Below are 20,493 nucleotides of genomic sequence, written 5' to 3'. Positions count from 1 at the left end.
ATGGAGCAACACATGAAAATCTTAACATTTCTATATAGGCTACATTCTAGCCACAGCAGAGATGCACGTTTCTGCACCCCAATTTTGCTCCGTTCTGGCATGCAACAGGCGTGATCACAGTGTTAAGGATGCATGTGAACCAGACGAGGCAAGCCCTTAAGGAGGGCATGAAGCAGAGCTGGAAGGGTTGTGGCCTATGGAGAAGCCTGCAGGGAGCATTTGGTGGTCTTTAACTCTGGGGCAAGACACGGGGTGGATAATTTGAATTGGATGTGCCATTACTGCAGCTACTGTAGTACCATCCTCAGGTATTTGTTGTAGGAAACTTGGAAATGCCAGAATCCTCTAACTTCTGTAGCTGCCACAAAGTGTTTTTAAATTATGTACAGGTTTAAGGGGCCGTGAGATGCATGTCTGATTCTGTCACTAAGCAGCTGCCCAGAGGTCAGGTGTGATGTAGGAATGGATGTCTCCTCCATGAATGCAGAGCAAGCTGTCTAGTTATTCTATGATGGTGACATTTTTATGGTGCTGTATTCCTCCTCCACTACCACTGTCCTTCTTTCTGTTTTATGTTCTTTTAAATACCTAGATGTTTGTGTGTTTGTTTAAAATCAGGCAGTAGACACATTTTGTTAAAGAAAATAAGTACTTCTTCAGAGCTGATCATCTTTAGAATGGAATCTGCTGCTTGACAATGCATATGGAAAAATATAGGGGAGAGTTTTCAGTTCTGATATTGTCTTTCTAGTTCAGAGGGCTGCAGTATGTAGTAGATAAAGCAAATGAAATTTTGTATGCTTCCTTTCATCTCCCCCACATCTCACAGGGCTGTGCCTAGTTTGAAACTGAAAATAGCAGGAAAGTCCCTGCCTACAGAAAAGTTTGCAATTCGGAAATCCCGCCGATATCTATCCTCAAATCCTGTTCCACTTCCTGTACCTGTTTTGGTAAGATGAAGAGGCTTCCCCTGCCCATCCATTGCTTAGAGATCTCATTATTTATATAAAAACTTCCCTGGTATTTCTTTTTTAAATGAAATGGTTGTGTGTGTGGGGGGGAGAGGCTTGAAATGCTCCTGTCATGGCAGCTAATAATGGACACTGCGTATGCTCTGCTGTACCAGGGAAAAATAGGTGGGTGGATCATGTGGACAACAGCCTAAGTATATAGAAATGTATGCATCCAGTTGCATAACATATTGTGGATAAACCATATTTTTATGGTTCTTTGGATTGTCCTGAATACCACCATTTGGTAGCCAAGCCCCAAACCAAAAGTCCTGTTTGGAATGCATTTTGGCTTGCCTCCTGATGAAACTGAGTGTGTGATGATTGTCATTTATCCGTTTTAGACCCCCTAAGTAGTAGCAGTTGCCAGGACATTGTCCTGTTCGCCTCAGACATTGTGGTAGATTGCAGTGTTTAGCTGGTGATAACATTGCAGTGTTTAGCTGGTGATATTGTGAGGTTTAGCTAGCGATAACATTGTAACGTTTAACTGGTGAGTTATCGCAATGTTGAAAACCAAATATCACCCAGCTCTTACACACATTGTGATTCGCGATATATTGCCAGCTCAAATATTATGAAACAATTATTACGATGTGAACTTCAAACCAGTTTTGCATGATATGTTGATAAATCACCCAGCCCTAGCCTGCATCCAGTGATTATGGCTACTGGGAGCAAATAAGCACCTACATTACATCTCTTTCAGGTCAAAGTTAGTGGAGTCTAGTATTGAAACATGTGATTCTTGCAAGCCACCTTGACTTCTATGTGTCCTCCTTTTTCTGCTGAACTTGCACCACAAACACAGCAGATGGTGCTCTTTAACAATTCTCTCCATTGAGGAACTGGAAGTTGGTATTGAAGCTATTTATAGCACTCTGTTAATAGTTAATTGTGCTAGGTCTATTTGGTTTGGATCGAAAGGTCCTTACTGCTGGAAGCTTCTAATTTAAAGTGGGGGGGGATATATTTTGTACTGCAATTTTTATTTTTATTTTCTTCAAATCCCTGCTAGAATGATCTTGACAAAAACACAGTTTCTCCATTCAGTTACAGAATTGTTCAGTACAAAATATATAAAGCTGATGTACAAGGTGATGCTGCTTCAGTTGAATCTGTTCAGTCTAATCTGCCAAGACAGGAAGAAAAGTAATGTACAGGGTGGCCTAACCCAGATAAAAAGTAGCTAAGAGGAAAAAAATAGTATAGGATCAAATGTTTTGCTTTTTATTTGTCCAAGGAGACTACAGACCTTGCAATTTTTCAGTCATTGCATACCTTTCTATAGAAGTGGGTGTTCAAAGTAGATAGAAATAAAATGGAACACTTTCTTGCACATCTCGGCATAATTGGGGGTGTGGCTATTGGCATTCTCTAAGAACAAAGGAATTCAGCTAGGCTGGATGGACAGGCTGAACATTGTTTGCAGGGAAAAAAGGCAAGGCCTGAAATCTGGCAAAAAGTGTAGCAGTTCAGTTGGTCCAGCAGTAGATAAAATTTTCACTGCTAACTACGTGCATCATGCACATTTTTATAACATTCTGATCTTTGAAAAAGTGGTTGTAAAATATATTTCAGAGGTTACCTAGTTCACAAGCATTATTATTATTATTATTATTATTATTATTATTATTATTATTATTATTAGTGCTTTTTTCTGGGGGAATGCAGGGGGACTCATACCCCTAAACATTTTGTAAATCTAAGTTTGGCCTCATTGAGGGGCCTTATTTCAATATGAGTAGGAAAATGAGTAGGAATTTTTTTTTTTAGAAAAAAGCTCTTCTTCAGCATTTATGCATACTCTTTGAACAAACTGAAGTATACCAGATCGATCACCTTTGTAATATTTATAACAACCCTGTAAGGTAGGGCAATATTATCCCTATGTTGCAAGTGGAGAGTGGGTAGACTATGACTGAAATATGGTGGCTTGCCTAAGAACCACATTGTATTGTGGTTGAGGTGAGATTCAAACGTTAAGTCTGCTGGTTCATAATTTAGTCAACCTGGTATTCAACAACATCTGGAGGACTACAATTCCCATCAGCCTCACCCAGCATCAGTCAATCATTTTATTTGTATGCCGCCTTTCCGAAGTGCTCACAGCGGCTTACAACATATTTTTAAAAATAACATAGCTATCAGCCTAACAAAAGTAGCCATAAACAATAAACAAAACATCAAAAAGTACACATCTAAATTGAACAATTTCCACATAAATCATAAGATCCAAAATAAATATATAAAAAATAATATCAACGACAGGAACAATTGCTCCTAAACAATGCCCCAGCATGTCCTGTGGTCAGGGTTATGGGAGTTGCCAGTGGTGTTCTGTTGTACAGCATTGTTTTGGTGCCTCCTGCAAGGGAGGACCCACTGCAACCGCACCAATCCTGCTACCCTAAACCCACCTCTGGAGTTGTTGTAGTCCACAACATTGACAGGAACTTTGCAGCTACCCCTGTCTTAGTCTGTTGAACACTTCCCCCATGTTAACATCACTTGCTACACTTCTCATTTGAATTTTAAATGGAAAAGCAGCTGAGCTTCATTTCTGTGTCTCTAGTCAGACCATTGATAGGGAATGGAGCCAGAGTATTATGATCATAATAGAGCTATGTTTATTTGAGCTACAAATTATGGAAAGGAGAGGCTTTCACTAGATTTTTTCCACAGAACCCTGAGTTCTTTTAAGTATTATAGCCAACTAGCTTCAAAACCCAAATGCAAATATGGGAAATAAAGTTTAATAGCCCATTAAATTCATTATCTCATGCTTCCTTAAGGTCATCACATGGCACAAATAGTCCTAGTAGTTCTATCTTCTCTGGTTCCTTTGGAAAGTTCTTTCTGTTCCTTCTCTGCTTGCTTCTTTTTTGTGTTATTCACTCATTTGCTAAGTAAGATCTGAAATAGAAATACCCATATAAAAGTTTCAGCTACTATATTCCTGCTTACCCACCTCTGCTATCCCATTGCTCTTGCCATTTCACTATTGATCACCTGTTTTTAAGGTCCAAACTAGAAAAGACTGGAAAGAATTATAAATGTATGTATATTTATATTTATTCATATACAGGCAACTTCCCACTTATGCAGGGATTACATTATGGGTCCTTGCATGCATAAGTTAAATGTATGTAAGTTGGGTACACCCTCTAAAAGCCTTAATTCTAACACTAGCTTGATGGGAATTTAGAGGGGGCTAGCATTCACAAACTAATAACAATATTAAAGGAGATATATGTGGGTGCACTTGTGCAAATTCAGCATTTATTAGGAGTAATGTTAGAAAATGCAACAATATTATGTCATGGTCATCAGGTGGTTGAAATGAAATGTGACAAGAGTGTCAGTGGGATATAGGCCATTATTCTTCAGTTCCAGTGTAGTAATTAAGTACTCAGTGATTCAGATCAAACTTCCTAGAATCAGTTTTCCAGTTGGCCCCATATTGATAGCAGCTCCTGGATTTTGTGATTACATGTTACACAGGTGATCTCAGCTTAGCAAAAGAGCAAACTAAATGATGGTATTTATGTCTAATTCTTACCATTAATATTAATCAGAGCCAATATGTTACTTGCCATGGGAGCTATTTGCTTCTCCCCAGGGATTTTTTCCTTTACTGAGTTTGCATACCAATATCACAAAAAAAATGTCCTGTTGCTTCTTTCTCTTATCCTTTGGCTGAGTTGCTATGGACATGAATGTTCACGAACATTCTGCACCATCAGAGTGAATGAGTCAGCAATTTTCTGTCTGGTCAACTTGAAGCTTCCATGATAAAGCAAAATAGTTCATTTTAGAGAGAGCTTGTGCAGACCAAAGGTTGTGAGAACCAGTATGAGTAGGTTGGAAAGAAGGGCTAGGAGGTAGGGTGACTGAAGAAGAAATGAAACCATGGAATGAGGAGAGGAACCTTATGAAAAGGTTGGTAGAAGAAGCAGACTTGAGACAGAGAGAAAAGGGATTCTGGAGAAACCATGAGAAAGAGGATCTCATATTTCTTTGGGACAAGACACTATGATGAGAGAGAGAGAGCAGTGTTGGTTTACCTAGGAAGCTGAACAGAGGTTTGAAATCCAGAAGGCTAAAGTGTGGATAGTGTAGGCAGCTGGCTAAAGCTATCTTGATTTTGAGGGAATTATGAGTGGGGAAGGTTGAAGAAAGGAGGAGCCAAGTTCAAAATGAATATTGAAGGAAAATAGTCAGTGAATGAGGGAGGCCAAATCCACCACTGGGAGGTAAGAGGTGGGGGGGGGGGGCAGAAGTTACAGTCTTGCAGTGTTGTAAAGACAACCAAATGAATGAGTTGGCTTTCTGAGGAGTTAAATGGTTCTGGAGGTTTTTTGTCTGTTTTTGCTGAAACTGGCTAACTCTGCTTCCAGAATATTTGAACTAAACCAGCTAATTGTTTGGGCTTAACACCTCTAGTTTCCAGTAACTACATTTCTCTACTGCTGTAACAACATGCTCTACTCTGTGATCGCTTCTAGGAGATGATGTATGTCTGGAATGGTTATGCAGTGATTGGGAAGTGTCCTGACCTGACTGGCGGTATGTTGGAGTGCTTGGAAGATGCAGAAGCAGCCCTGGAAAGGAGCCCAGGTAACTCATGTCTAATTTCATAGGGTGTGGTCCGTGAGAGATTGTGGTTGTCCGTTGAGTTGTTAGACGGTAAACCTATTAGCCCATTTTTATTTAATCAGCAAGTGGATTATGGGTCAATGAGTTGATGATACAGATGGTAGCAGTATTTTTACTGTTGCTTTGGCCTCCCCTCCCCAGTTACTACCTTATTAAATTGGGGGGGGGGGAATACTATCGTATTTTTCCGTGTATAAGACTAAAAAATAATGCCAAAATTAGGGGGCGTCTTATACATGAGGGCATTTCCTCTCATTTTCTTAAATCTGAGTCTCCCAAAATAGGAGGCGTCTTATACATGGGGGCATCTTATAGACAAAAAAAATACAGTAATCACTTCCAGGAATATATTTACAACTATTTTTAGATTTGGATGTAAGTTTGGGAAGTTAGCTTTTCTTGACAATAAATTGACTGCCTTCAGTCAGTCTCTGTGTTGGGAGAAGTTGACTACCCTTTAAGGATGCCGTGGTATAACTGCATGTATGTGGGTCAGCATAGTGGGGGGGGGGAGTTACAAGAAATAAATGACTCTGGCAGTACAAGGGACACAGGACTTTTGAACAAGATGCAAGGGGAAATATGTATGTATGTATGTCTCAAGCAAAGCTCTTTTTTGCTTAATTATGTTTGGTTGTATTAAACATAAAACTAAGTAAGTTGTTCCATCAGCACAAAAATTTCTATTTGCACAATGTTGTTGTTTGTTGTTGTTTATTAAATTTGTATACCACCCTTCATCCATAGGTCTCAGGGCAGTTCACAAGATAAAACTGCAATATAAAAGACACAAAATACATAATAAAAATAATAACAAAAACAAGCCAATAATCCCCCCTCCCACAACACATTTAAAAGGGCATTGGATGCCAATAAGCCAAAGGTCTAGAACTTCTTCCCACCCCAATCTGTTCTAATCTGCATAGCAGATTTTGGGAGTGTACAGGTTACATGATGGAGGAGGAGAGAGTGGAAAATCCCACTGCACTTGTAGTAATCCTTCCACCCTTTGTTTTATCTTAGAAGGCTTCTGATCAGTAGCATGTTCTTGGCTGCTACATGCTAGTTCTAAACAACACTTGGTTTTATTTTTAATTGACCATTGGTTGATGACATTCTAATTTGACCAGTCTGGGATTTTTTTAAAGCTCAGATATTTATTTCAGATACACCAGTTAATGAAACCTAGCAATAAGGAATGCCTCTTTACAGCTATTGGTTTCCCCTGCCATTCTCTTTTTGTCTTCACACGTTATCAAAGCTTGGATGACACAAAGTTGTACTCAGAATAGATCCATCAAAGTCAATGGATAACTTAGTCATATCCATTGATTTCCATGGGTCTGCTCTGAGTATAGCATAGGCAGGTGCAACGCAAAAGTTTATTCCCAGTGCATCAAACTACATTTAGCGAAAAGGAAAGAAAAAAAAGTGCATTGTCGCCTGGGCCTTTCTGCAGTACAGTATCTTACAAGGAAGTGCTCTCTCTGTAGGAAGTTTTGTACCTTGTGAAGTAGGACTAGATGACCATTGGGTCCCTTCCAACTACGATTCTATGATTCTATAAGTAGCAATTGCTCTCAATGGCAATTGGAGTAAAAGGGCCACAGCAGGGTATCCTGTAAGGCTGCAAACAAGCAAGGCGCAAAGAACTGTATATAGCCAATTATCGGTCAGACATGACAAACTAATGCCCAACTGGATACTTAAACCAGACAGGAAAGGTCACTATCTTCCCAGACTCTATTTTTGGAGACACCTGTCAGCAACACCCCCCTTTTTTGCTTGCATGACTAGACATTTTTTTGCCTCTCCTCCCTTACATCATGTAGCTTTTATGTGGAGTGATTTGGGTCAAGCACACTTCATTTTCTCCTTCAGCCAACAACTTTAGGTCCTCTTGTAGGCATTTGTGTGTCACTGCCTTTTATCTACAGATAGCATGGGTTAGCCAGAAGCAACCTCCTTTAATCTCTTGCTAACCAGCAGTCACTTCAGTTCAGTAAAAAAATCCCTCTCTCAAGTTTAAAGCCTATGTTACTTTGGATCCCAGCAACCATTGCCATTTCCCCCATAATTAGTGACAAGAGGCAGTAGAAACAAACAAACAAAAAACGTGGTGATTTATGGTGTATGTGTGTCACTGATGTAACTGCATATTCTCATCACACATCTGTTCTGTATTTCTTTTTAGCTTAAACTGCTAAACCTCATTTGTACTATTCAATCCATTAAGCTTTCCTTAAGGATCATTGTGGAGAAATCTCAACAGGCTGATACTTAGATAACATGCAGTGGGATGGTTACTACATTAATTATGGTCACACTAGATGTATGGCATAGGGCAGCTTTCCCCAATCTAGTGCCCTCCAGATGTTTAGGACTGCAACTTCTTTTAGCACCAGCCAGCAAAGCTGTTGCAGTTCAAAATGTTTAGAGGGCACCAAGTTGGTGATTGCTGCTGCTGCTGCTGCTGCTGCTGCTGCTTCTCTCTCTCTCTCTCTCTCTCTCTCTCTCTCTCTCTCTCTGTGTGTGTGTGTGTGTGTATGTGTGTGTGTATTGTGATGGAAAAGTTTCTTTCTTCCCCTTTTCAAAGTTTACAAAATTGTATCAGCTCAGCTCCCTGTTGCTTTATTTTTCAGCTACAGATTTGTTTGTTGATGATCAGTGTGTAATCAAGTTACTGAAAGGGTTGTGCTTGAAATACCTTGGCAAGATTTCAGAAGCAGAAGAACACTTCACTTACATTCACTTAAAGTAAGTGTCCTAACTAGAGAAGATGACAGCGCAATAAGAAATACTGAGCCACATCAGCTTATCAAAACCTGTGAGGATTTCTCATTGGAAAGTGATTCTATAGAGATGTTTCAAAATTTGGCGTAGTTAATGGACAACCATGCAGTTATATAATTTGTTGTACATTTCTGCATCTCACTATGTGCCTAAGTGTTGAACTTGCACCTCTGAATGTTCAGGATATAACAGAGGTCAGGATTATGCCTATGTGGCACAGTGGAACTCAGCACTGATAGTGCTCTTTACAGAGGCAGACTGTCAGGAGTGGGACAGCAGTAAATCACATGACATCAGTCAAGTTAACTCTTTATTCAAGAAAAGGTCAACTCAGGAGGTGAGGCCTAGTGAGCACAGCAACTCGTCCCATTAAAATGGGGGGTTCCCCAACTGGCACCTCCCACAATTTCTTTGCATGCAATCAGTCCATGACACAGGCACATCCAACCCACAAAGCAGGTTCCAGTATTCTACAAAAATCCTCAAACATTGAGGAGACCCTCCTCCTGTTCCTCTGCTGATTGACAGAAGAGTATAGGAGAGAGGCTGCCTGCATCTGCCACATGAGTGGGTAAATGTGTTTTGGCCACTTTGGCCCTGCCTACCACTGCTATGCAGGCCCCAGAGGGTTGGCCAGGCCTCAGTGCAGCCTCAGGTCAAAAAAGGTTAGTCATCTCCTGCCCAGGTTGAATAGAGACATAACCATCATACCACAAATTTTGCCAGAAACACAATTTAGCTGTGTCCTGGAGCACAAAAACTATATAACCAGCCCCTGCAATATAATATATATTTGTACAAATATGCAGATGCGGATCCATAGTTATATCACACATATATGACTACAGTGGGCGTCACTTATTTAATTGGCTTCCTTAATCAGCATATCTGCCCTGACATCATGATGTCGTTTCATGCCAGTAATGTATTAACTATGCTGAGAAGTGATGAGGTCAGCACCCAGGAGATTCGGAATCTGTGGCTGATTTAGATATTGATACAAGCTGAGGCTGAAAATGTAGAAATCCATCTGCACTTCTGGAGCCCCAGTTGTACTCTTCAAAATAGAAAATGAATGTGGAAACAGTTGCATTTCCTGTGCTTCGACCACTCCTTTACTGTCATAAAACTTTACATTGAAACAATTGTACAGTACATGTATCTGTACACAGAATCGCCCTTACTCTGCAATTCTGTCCCCAGACTGCAAGATAATATCAATCCCAGTTACAGATGAACATGGGACACTCCATGTTCTGTTATTATATGGTAAGGAAGCTATAACTGCATTGACTTGTTTCCTGAAAATTAAGTCTCTGGCCAAGCCTGTGATGTAACTCTGAAAGCCCCATGTGCAGGTGCTTGTAGGTATTATGTTCAAGTAAGGATCTTGAGGAGCCTGAGTGATGCCATACAAGAATGGGATGTTCTTCAGTGCCAAAAATGTAGATTATTTAACAACCTAGGATACATTGAAACAATGTGAATCATTCATGTCAGCACCAAGTGACTTTATTATTTGATTGTAGATAAAGCTGTTGTTGTTCATTAATTGCTATTTCTTCTTTAAAGTGAAAAGAAGATAAAGTATGATCATTATTTAATTCCAAATGCACTGCTTGAACTTGCTTTATTATACCTGGACCAAGACAGAAGAGAAGACGCTGTGAAGATCCTGGAGAGAGCAAAGTAAGCCTATAATAAACACTTGATTATTAGAACTAGATAGAGCAGGGGGCTGAAACAGTGGTGGTTATCTAAGTGGAGTGTTGCAGAGTTCCGCCCTGGGCCCCTTGTTATTCAGCATCTGTCTAAACAACTTGGACAAAGGAATTGAGGGGATACTCATCAAATTTGCAGATGGCATCAAGCTGGGTGTGGTAGCCAATGCCACAGAAGACAAAAGCAGGAATCAATGCTGCCTTAACACACTGAATTTCAATAGGGACAAATTTAAGGTTCTACACTTAGATAGGAATATGGCATGAGTTTTGTATGCTTGTGTAATACTTTTCTTGAATATTCCTTTCTTCCAAACGTTTTCTCTGTGAAAAAAGAGAAATATTAATGTTGTCATTTATCCTGAGCTTGTTTTCTAAATTACTTAAGAATCTATTTCCTCCCCTCTTTAGCCAGTAGGGGGAGAATAAGTGACTAACATGGAGCAGGGGAGAGCCAATAGGCTTGGGGAAGAGAATGTGATCATGCTGACTCTTTAACAAGGCTTGCTAAAAAATATGGGGGTGGGGGAACCAAGACTTGCTTTAGCTGACCTAAATCTACATACTAGCACAACCCAGGTTCTGAGACGGAAAAGAAGCCAATAAAAGCAGCTGTAAACAAACACACACCCTAATTCTGTCTTCATAGGTTAAAAATAACAGGTGCAATTCAGGTACTTTTTTCAACACTGATTGTGGGTTAAAAAAATACAGGCTGCATTTTGGAGACTACTAATTTTGCTATCACAAAATGGATTATAAGATAAATAATGTAAAACTGAAAATCTGGATTCTTTTCTAGTTGTACCCAATGGTGCCTTAAGAGTTAGCAGGAAGTACCTGATTTTTCTTCTTCCACCATACCCCATAGTGTTCTGGAGCATCCACTTCAACCCTCTAAAGCATCCTTGAAGGGGTGGGGTGGGGACTACCAGTGAAAACTAGTTATTTCATATTGCACAAACAAAAGTGCTCTCTACTAGTAAAAAGTCAGAATTGGATACCCTTCTTTAAACACCTCACATTGTATGTGTAGTATACCAAGCTTTTTATGTTAAGTTTCTAAATATGTTAACTTTCTCACTTTAAAAACTGCCATATCTATAGGACTTGATCATATCAAGGCCAACCTGTCTAGAAAAATAAACACCAAGCTTTATCAGATTATTAATTAATTGAATGAACTTAATGTAGAGTTGAAAATAAAATTCTAGGGCCTAATACGTTAAATATTTTGTGTCTTGCTGCATTCACCACTGAAGCTACCTTCTTAGCTCCTTGTAGTGATATCTAGGAAGACGTATGAGACGCTTTTGTTGTGTGAGATCCCTGCCCATTTCTCCTTTTTCCTGGCTGCTGTAAGCAGGGAAACCTGTAATGTGATGACACTGCATCCCATTATAATTACTCCTAAATGAGATTGTAAGGCGTGCACTTCCTATGGGGATGCTACTTTCAGCAGTGGTGCTGTGGCCTACACAATATGAATCCTGACAGAGCCAAAATGAGGTATTGGCTAGTGTGCTGAACTTGGGTTACAAAGTTCTATAGTCTAACTGCAGCATTCAGGTAAAACTCTCAGGTTAACTCTTGGGTCCCTGCCGAGGCCCCTTGCCATTCCAAGTTTTCTTCTAAGTTTGTTTAAGATTTAAGTTTGTTTATTTTTACCTTGGGCAGCAACTGGGCTGGCTGAAAAGACAAGCTGTCCTGTCTTCTTTTAATGTCTCTGGGTCCATAGTGCAAAAGCATTTTCAATAGGAAAGGAAGAGTAGCGGGGGTGGGCACGGCTAGTGGCCAGTCAGCTTTGGGGGTGGAGGTGTTTTGCATGTTTGTTGGGGTGCTCTATCTGAGCATCATCAGTTTGTTCTTGTGAAATGGACATTTTGTGATGCCCATGACATCTGTTTTCCAAATGTTCTCCTGGGCCCAAAAAAAGTTTGGGATCCCTGACCTCACCCATTAGACTGTTGCAAGGATGAAGTGGATAATCCCTGTGTATCCACTGAGTGCCTTGAAGCTGTCTCTGAGACAGAGTGTATGCTTTGCATGAGGATTCAGTCCAAAGCATCCCCAGTTTAAAGGGGAACTTGGATTGCAAGGCTGTGAAAGATCTCTGCCTGGGATCCTGGTGAACCTCAGTCAGTCAAGACAGATAATATTGCACTAGACCAATAGCTTGAATTTTGTATAAGGTGCTTCATACATTGATTGGGTTTATGTTTTTTGATAATACTTTACAGTATTGCTTAAATGTCTTATTTTTGTATTTATGTACTCTCTGGGTTTATTTTGTATTGAGGGGGAAGATAGTTTAGATTTGTTTTCTCACTTTATACTCACCATAAAAGAGCAACATAGAGTTGCCTTTGTGTGTGTGTGTGTGTGGATCCTGAACTTTAGATTTATTCATTTTTTGCACAATGGACACTTACCGGTAATATAGACTTGCTGTTTTGTTTTCTGGGCTGGGGGGCAGGGATGAGTAAGCATACATTTTCCAGGGAAATGTTAAGACTTGGAACTACAAAGAGATGCATTGTCCTGTTCTCTGTGTCTCTATTTCAGAGGAAGCAATGAAGACATTTGTGAATTAAGTTTGGTTTTTCTACCTTCACTTTGTAAAAATTGTTCTTTTAAATATTGCAATACAATGATGATGGGGAGGTGCAGTATTTAAGTGCCTATCACAATATATCTCTGTTTTGTTTTAGGCAAAATTATAAGAATTATTCCATGGAAACAAGAACACACTTCAGAATTCAAGCTGCTTTGCACCAAGCCAAATTGTCTCCAGAAAATGGTGTTCTGGAAGCGGAGGTTTCATGTTAACGTTTAAAAAAGAAATCTTGTTTGGTATGCAAACTGCCACAAGAGGACATTACAGGCAATAGTTTTAAGGTGGTCTTTGTCAAGTTTAGCACAAAATGTATTTAATTTAAAAATACTGAGGGGGTGACAAACCAGTATTTCATTCCATGACTGTTTATAATATATACAAATGTGACTTACTTACTTTATAAGTTTTTTAAATAAGATTTTCATGTTTGTTAATTTGGCAAAGAATATTTAAATGGATGAAATCATGAATTCTATAGAGTTGCTGACAAATACCTAGATCACACTTGGTTATGAATATAACATTTACTTTCTACATATACTGAATTTTTAAAATAGCCAATGGCCAGGGATGATGATGCAACATCAAGGTGCCAAGTTGGCTACTCCTGTTTTAATATTCTACTGGAAGCATTGAACATTCATAAGCCATTTTACAGTACAGGATTTTTTGAACTGGAGCATGTCTAGTTTGGATTAGCCATATCATTTGGGAGAGTGTTAATCATGCAGTCCTTCCTGGCTGCTGGAACTCTTTGTGTATGTGTGGCGGGGGAGGTCTGCTAGAAATTTAGAGAGCACCAATGACCTATTTGGCAGATGGTTGGATTCACTCTCCCCTTCTTACCAAACAATTGATTGGTTCCATCAGTGGCTACTAGTTTGATAGGACTGCACATATTGATCAGCCTCTCTGTGGTACTACAGAATGCCCATAGGTTCTGGAAGTCACCAATTTCCTGGAGCAGGGTTAGAAGCTACATAGCAGAAACAATGTACCCACTATAGATTTAAGGTGGCAGGAAGTTTGACACATTCTGTTGTACAGTAGGGGGATGATTTGTTACTGCATTTCTGTTACTTGCAGGACTTTCTTATGGAGTATGTCAAATAGATTTGTGTCATTTCAAATTTCACCTTTCTTTAGTTTCAGTAGAGAACTGAAAACATAGATTTCACATGTGGCTGATTTCTCTCAATGCAAAACTAATATATACCAGAGAACCCTTTCGCTGACTAGGCATTATTAATCTTTTCTCAATACAGTATACTAAAGACTGTTTATATTGGATGCAGAATATGTGTACAGTGCAACTATAAAAAGCACAAAATCAAGCTAGCTGTTCTTCGTATTTTTGTTGTTTGTATCATGTCTTCCCTCATACTCTCCCTCCCCTTCTTTTCAAAATACCCTTCTTACTGAATAGACTTCCAGCAGCGTTCAGGAAAACCTAATTGTTGCATTGGAGACTGTTTGAAATTAATGGAAATGACAGCTTGGACTTCTGCAGATTTATAAGTAAATCCTAAATTCAGTGGAATTTACTGTTAATTTTGGATGTTTAAGATGGTAACAGTATAGTTCCATAATTCCATTGTTTTTAATAGAACTTATAGGCAAGTAACTTTTGAAAGTTATGCCTATTCAGGAAACTAAACTAAACTTGAATGTTCTGTTGAAATTGATAAAGGTTGTGCAGGAGTATTGCTTTATAACTTAAGCGTAAGGTTAGAGGCGATGTTGCTTAAGCTACAATCTGAAAAACAATGATCTTTTGTAGAATAATTTGGGAAGTTTTGTAGATTCACCTAATTGTCATAGATTTTTGTGAATTTCATCCCTTGTTCACATCCTCTTAACATCCAGCAATAAAGAAAGCTTAATGGTCTGTTGAATTACTAATGTCCCATTAGATTTTTTAAATTTTATTTTACAGTAGGTACGACATATTAAATAGCGCACCCAATGTTCTATTACAGGTGTTTATGCAATATTTTTGTCAAATTTCAGTGGTCTTCCTTTGTTACCAAGAGCATTCAAACAACCTCAAATTTCCCTTTGCAATATGGTTGATATTTACTTCTACCTATTTAAACTTGTTGCATTCCCCCTGAAAGATCCAGTTCACAATTTGGCGGTTTTCATGGAGGAACAGGCAAGTTCTTTAATATATGGTGCTCTGTTTTGCATTAACTGTTGGTGTTTTAATGTCATAATGTTTTCATTTTTTTCCATTTGGAAAAAAATGAAAAAAATAATGTTATAATGCCTTTATTTTGCAGTGTTGTTTTAATGATATTTTGCCATGAAACATGGCATATAAAGAAATAATTTACTTTCCATGTAATGTACAACTCATATTTACAATAGAGTTTGTTTTAGCCAGAGGATCATACGATAGAGTTTTAGAACAAAAGTTAAACTTAAATATATCCAGTGCTGCTTTTCTATATAAAAAAACTGTTTAGGGGCACTATCATTTTCCTATTCATATTGAAATATTGCCCCTCAGTGAGGCCAAACTTAGGAGTATGCATACCTCTCGTCCCCCCCAGAAAAAAAGCACTGAATATGTTATGAAGCTATGAGGGTTTAAAATCAATTTATATAAAATTGGTTTGGTATTTGAGTAAAAGGCCACAAGGCAACACAAATATAAGCACAACTCTATACTCTTAAGGGCACTTAATTCTGTATTTAGCATGTTCTTTTGAAAGTCTCTTACAATCTTAACCCTTTAAAAAATAGCTTAATAAAAAGTAGAAGGTTTGTGAAATTAAGTTGGGAAAACCAGTTACAACTCACTTTCTCATAACATTCCCTGCCTCTGTCTTTTGAAAATCATCTTGGGAACAAACAACAATGAACAAGAAAAAGGTGTTTAAAAAGTGTTCATTTGTCGATTTAACAATCCAAGGTAAAAGAAGAAAAGTCTGGCTATAATACTTGACAAGATAGACATCAACATATATGGAAAACAACATGTGGAATGATAAGAAAGGTAGTATGATTTACTACTGAAAATATTGCACAACTTCATATTTTTCTTTCTCAGATTTACTTCCTGTAATTAAGAATAGCTGAATTAAAGGAGGGGAACTGGAAAAGGTTTGCAATATAAATGCAAATCAACCCATGACTGTATACTGCTAGTTACTTTCTTTCCAACAGTGCACCATTTCTACTTTAACAATCATCCCAATCCAGCAGTCTTTTGCAGGTATGTCGATTCTGATGCAAACACTGAAGTCCTCCCAGCCTTTGTTCTTTTCACTTACAAGGGCAATTTGGAGTATGCCCGAGTCTGCCTTGTCCAACAAAACAAATAGGAAAGGCTGCTTGCATAGGTGCTGTATATACACCACTACACACCATGGGATATGGAAGGCATTTGAATGGAAATAGTCTACAGCGTCTTATACAGCATCTTCCACAGGTTAGTGGATACTTTTGCAGTCTGCCAACTAATCCTGTAGAAATTATTTTACATGTACCGTATTTTTCGCTCTATAACACGCACCTGACCATAACACGCACATCGTTTTTAGAGGAGGAAAACAAGGGAAAAAACATTCTGAATGAAACAGTGGATGTATCATTTTTGTGCTTCATGCTGTGGCCACAGACATGTGATCTGATGGTGAATTTGGGGTGACCCAATGCAAAGATCCTGAGGATCCATGTGGATCCATGCTTTTTAACCACATTTTAAGTGGGGAGGGAAGGAAAAACACAGAAGGGACAAGGAGCAGGAGAGGGGTGTGCAGAGAAGCAGCTGGCTAAGAATGCAGGAGAGGGGTAGGGAGGAAAGGAAGGCAAAAGTTTTCCCTCACCTACCCACCCAAGCCAGCCAGCTCGCTCTCTCTCTCTCTCTCTCTCTCTCTCTCTCTCTCTCTCCCTCCTGCATGTTTTCAGCTTTCCCCTCTGCTTGCCTGGAGGGGAGGGGCTTTCCCTGCTCTTTGTTCCGTTTGAGCAAACACAGCAAGGAAACAGAGGTGGGTGGGCAGTAAGACCCTGAGGCAGAATGCCGGAAAGCAGCCGCTTCCTCTTTTCAAGTTTCCCTTCTAGGAGACGCGCGGTTTGATTTTTGCCTGCTTTTTTTTGCCTCCCCTCGCACCAACTGGCTCCAGGGACCACACATTCGCTCAATAACACGCACAGACATTTCCCCTTCCTTTTTAGGAGAAAAAATCTGCGTGTTATAGAAGGAAAAATACGGTAATTGCTCTATTCTATATCATTGAGGGAGGAATTCCACATTGTGCTCTTCTGATCTTACCATCAGCCCAAGCATTTCAGCTTGCCAGATGGAACAAGCCTCCCTCTCCTCCCCTTGCATGCTGTTCTGGGGGGTCTCCTGAGACACATCCAGAGCCAATTTCAGGAAGCATGGGGTGAGGAGAGGGGCGAAAGCCCTGTTGCATAAGTCCTTGTGTACAGCTTCCGCTGATGGAATTTGTTAGGTGAATGCTTACAGTCTGTGGTGCTTATACTGTAGACATAGTCTTCAGTGCAGTAGTTGTTTACATACAGTTTCTTCGAATCATGTAGCCAAAACAATCAGAACAGTCCTTGATACATTGCCTGCATCTCATGCTAAACTAAGACGTTTCAACATATTGGCTTTAAGTCAAAAGTATAAAGGTCACATTAAAGAATGTTTTAAGAGAACAAAACTCCACATCCTAAGTGGAGTTTTTTTTTTACAACTACCCTCTCTGCAAGACTGCATCTATCAAGTACATCACTTTTCTTTTTAGTTTCATAAATGTAAATACTTGGAACAGCCCTTACAAGCCGTAGGATCACTAACTTGATCAGTTTTATGTAATTATTTGCCAAATATGAATTTTGCATATAAAACATAAAATATAGAATATTTTAATATCTGCCGATAGACTGCTATACCAACCAAAAGAATACCAAAGGTACACTTAATACACAGAGGCCGAGACACAGTATGGTCTTGAGAATCTAAGAACTACAAAAACAAGAGATGCAGTATTTTTTTTATATGATCCAAGATGAAACTTTTTAAAAAGAATGCATCCCCAACAAATTGTGTTTCTGAGATGCAGGGTAATCTTTACCTTGTCTTCGTCATGCTCCATTTTAACTTAATAAATTTAAGATCAATTTTAGTATTTGAATTCTGCACTCTGTTTAGAAAGAAAATGATGAAAGGAAACACTAGAAAGGCAAATACTGGTTTGTGTTGGTTTTCTTTTAATATTGTCACATTAAAATGTCTCATATAGAAAAAAGTGCATCTCAAGTTTGCTTACAAGCTAGGAGATCTTCTCAAAGTCCACATAATCCTAACTGCAAACAAAATATAGCACTTTTATAACATGTTATAAATAAACTGGTTTTCAAGCATAGAGCCAGCCCCAAAATAAGAATACACACTATTTTAGAAGACCTAAGGCAAAATGGATTCCATTTCCAATGAATAAAAAAACTGTGCAAACAAGCTTGAAACTATTTTTGTGCCAGTGTTATAAAATGTAGCTTTTTTTGTAAATAGAGCATTGACCCAAATACCAGGAACTTGTGAAGCAATCTGACCAAAAATGCAGTTTTCTTTAGGACAAAGGATACTCCAGCATCCCTTTCTCCTTTTTAGCGCACGCTCTCTCTCTCTCTCACACACACACACACTCACCCCCCCCCCCAATAGTATTCTTGTCATTCATCTCAAAGAAGCTTGAACAGGAAAGTTCCTGGTGAGCTGCATCCACACAATTTGCTTTTTAACATATTTTATTATTCACACAGTTCTTCTGTATGGGTGTGCTAACAGGCTTTCTTAAGGAGCAACTATTTGTAAGCACTGGATCAAGGCTTTACATAAAAATAACTTCCTACTTTTTCTATAGTCTATAAATGTGTTTCTTCTTCCTTCCCTCCCTCTGTCTGCTATTCAGGATATTTCTTTATTCTTAAGAAATGAGATTTTATTGTGCATGATTTCGTTTCCTAATCCCTGGTTCTTTGGGCAAATGGCAAAGGATCAAACCCCTTTAAAGTGGATGGTTTCCTTGACAGGTCAGAAGAGAAGCTGTGGCTCAGTTAGTCTCGTAGGAGGACAACAGTGCTGCATCAACTGGCTCCATGCAGGAAGGACACGTGAAAGATCTCATCAACCAGTCATCTATACAGTCCAGGTGGTAAATATGCATGCATGGCAGGAATCTGATAGGGTCCCCGTAAACAAAGTCCATCATACAGATCACACATCTAGAAAGGAAAAAAGGAAACAAGATGTAGAGAATCTGAACTCAGCTGAAATATTAACCTGCCCACCTCTTACCAAAGCATAAGGGGAAATGCTTGTTGCTAACATTTAAAATTTAGAGATGTAGAACCTTCCTAAATAATTTTGAATATTCTTTGGTTCTACTATTATTGATTCCTATGTTTGCTTATAGAACCATACCTGTTGCAGGGATTTCATATCCACAAGTTGCTAAGTAATAGAATAAGCGAACAGAAACTGCACTTGCTTATATCTGATGCAGCACCTAAAATTAATCTATAGTTTTAATATAAAACTACTTTGTTTCTCTTTTTTACTTCTACATTTTATCTCACAGGGAACATGCATGTGTTATGCCTAATGTTGAAGACAGGTTCAAGACCTTTTATTTTCAAAAAATAGCACTAACAGTCATGGACATTTTCTTTCCCATCAACCACTGATGTAACCTGAAATCAGTTAGCAGAGGCTAATCCAAATAAGTCAGCAGAACTCTAAGGCTGTTATAACTGCAAATTTCATGGCAATATTATCATGCCAACTTTTTTCTTACTCCTTTTTCTGCTTAACATTCAGCATCATGAAATGCTATACAGAACTCAGAAACTTTTTTGTGGTCTTTTGGTTGGCCCTAAGGAAGGTCTTTCCCTCCTGTAGATTTGGAGCCATATCAAACACTTGTTGTTCCACTAACAGAGCAGACTTCTGCTTGTCTAACAGAACTTTCCCTTGCAGCCTCCACACACCCTCCATCTGCTCCAGAAGGTGGGAGGAAGCTCAGGAGATTTTGAGGGAGGTGGGGTGGGAAGAAGCTTCATTACATGAGGGCAACTCTGCACAGGCAATGCTAGATACAACTCTTGATATTTTTTCCCCTGGTGGTCCAAAGTTTATTGTGACTCTTTTGTAGCTTACTCTGGAATCATTTTCTATGGTAATACCTTAAAGTTGCAAGCTGCTTTGAGCCATGAAGGAAAGCAAAATATAACTCAAGTTCAGTCTAGAAATACCCACAGCATGAGTCCCCCCCCTTTTATAAGTGTGTTTGCCTTGTAGTGCCATTACAGAAAGAGCATATCCAATTACTAGGAGCACTGAGCTGTACAGGTGTGAAGGAGACATGTGGAGGGAAACTGCTTGCTGCCTTATGAAGTTTCTTGGTAGCAGAGGGAGGTCTTCCTGGAAACAAACTTACTACTATATTCACTTGATATGACCTTCCCTATAGGCCCACCTTCAAAGATCAGCAGGCAATGTTGGAACTTAATTAGGAGTATCTTTTTGCAACCAGAAAGGGCAACCCAGTTTCTTAATTAATCCATTTTGAATTAGACAAAAATGATGTCATGACTCACAGTATCCACTAGGTTGTCCATCCTCTTCAGTCATTACTCAGCTGTGACAGCTATGTGCCACCCCCCACCCCACTTCGCC

General features: G+C 39.1%; 2 protein-coding genes and 1 long non-coding RNA gene across 8 annotated transcripts in view; 1 reads left to right on the top strand and 2 right to left on the bottom strand.

The window, feature by feature from the left end:
* Window positions 1-13,351, top strand: part of TTC39A (tetratricopeptide repeat domain 39A) — a 52,790-nt gene extending 39,439 nt beyond the window's left edge. For all 5 annotated transcript variants that reach the window (XM_079980374.1, XM_079980375.1, XM_079980376.1 and 2 more), the window contains 5 exons: window positions 830-950; window positions 5,519-5,630; window positions 8,312-8,426; window positions 10,035-10,151; window positions 12,895-13,351. In XM_079980374.1, coding sequence (XP_079836500.1) covers window positions 830-950; window positions 5,519-5,630; window positions 8,312-8,426; window positions 10,035-10,151; window positions 12,895-13,012 — 583 coding nt within the window. In that variant the 3' untranslated portion in view covers window positions 13,013-13,351. The remainder of the gene's footprint in view (window positions 1-829; window positions 951-5,518; window positions 5,631-8,311; window positions 8,427-10,034; window positions 10,152-12,894) is intronic.
* On the bottom strand, window positions 9,959-12,888 carry LOC307218355. Its single transcript, XR_013839940.1, has 2 exons — window positions 12,616-12,888; window positions 9,959-10,507 (listed from the first exon to the last, which is right to left on the bottom strand). It is a non-coding gene; the product is annotated as an uncharacterized lncRNA (long non-coding RNA).
* A 2,325-nt stretch (window positions 13,352-15,676) lies between the features above and the next one.
* RNF11 (ring finger protein 11) overlaps window positions 15,677-20,493 on the bottom strand; it is a 29,830-nt gene continuing 25,013 nt past the window's right edge. For both annotated transcript variants that reach the window (XM_079980574.1, XM_079980573.1), the window contains exon 3: window positions 15,677-19,040. In XM_079980574.1, the coding sequence (XP_079836700.1) occupies window positions 18,869-19,040 (172 nt within the window). In that variant the 3' untranslated portion in view covers window positions 15,677-18,868. The remainder of the gene's footprint in view (window positions 19,041-20,493) is intronic.

This window comes from Podarcis cretensis (assembly GCF_951804945.1).
Source record: "Podarcis cretensis genome assembly, chromosome: 6".
In the NCBI taxonomy this organism is placed as follows: Eukaryota; Metazoa; Chordata; class Lepidosauria; order Squamata; family Lacertidae; genus Podarcis; species Podarcis cretensis.
This window is presented reverse-complemented; position numbering and strand designations above follow the sequence as displayed.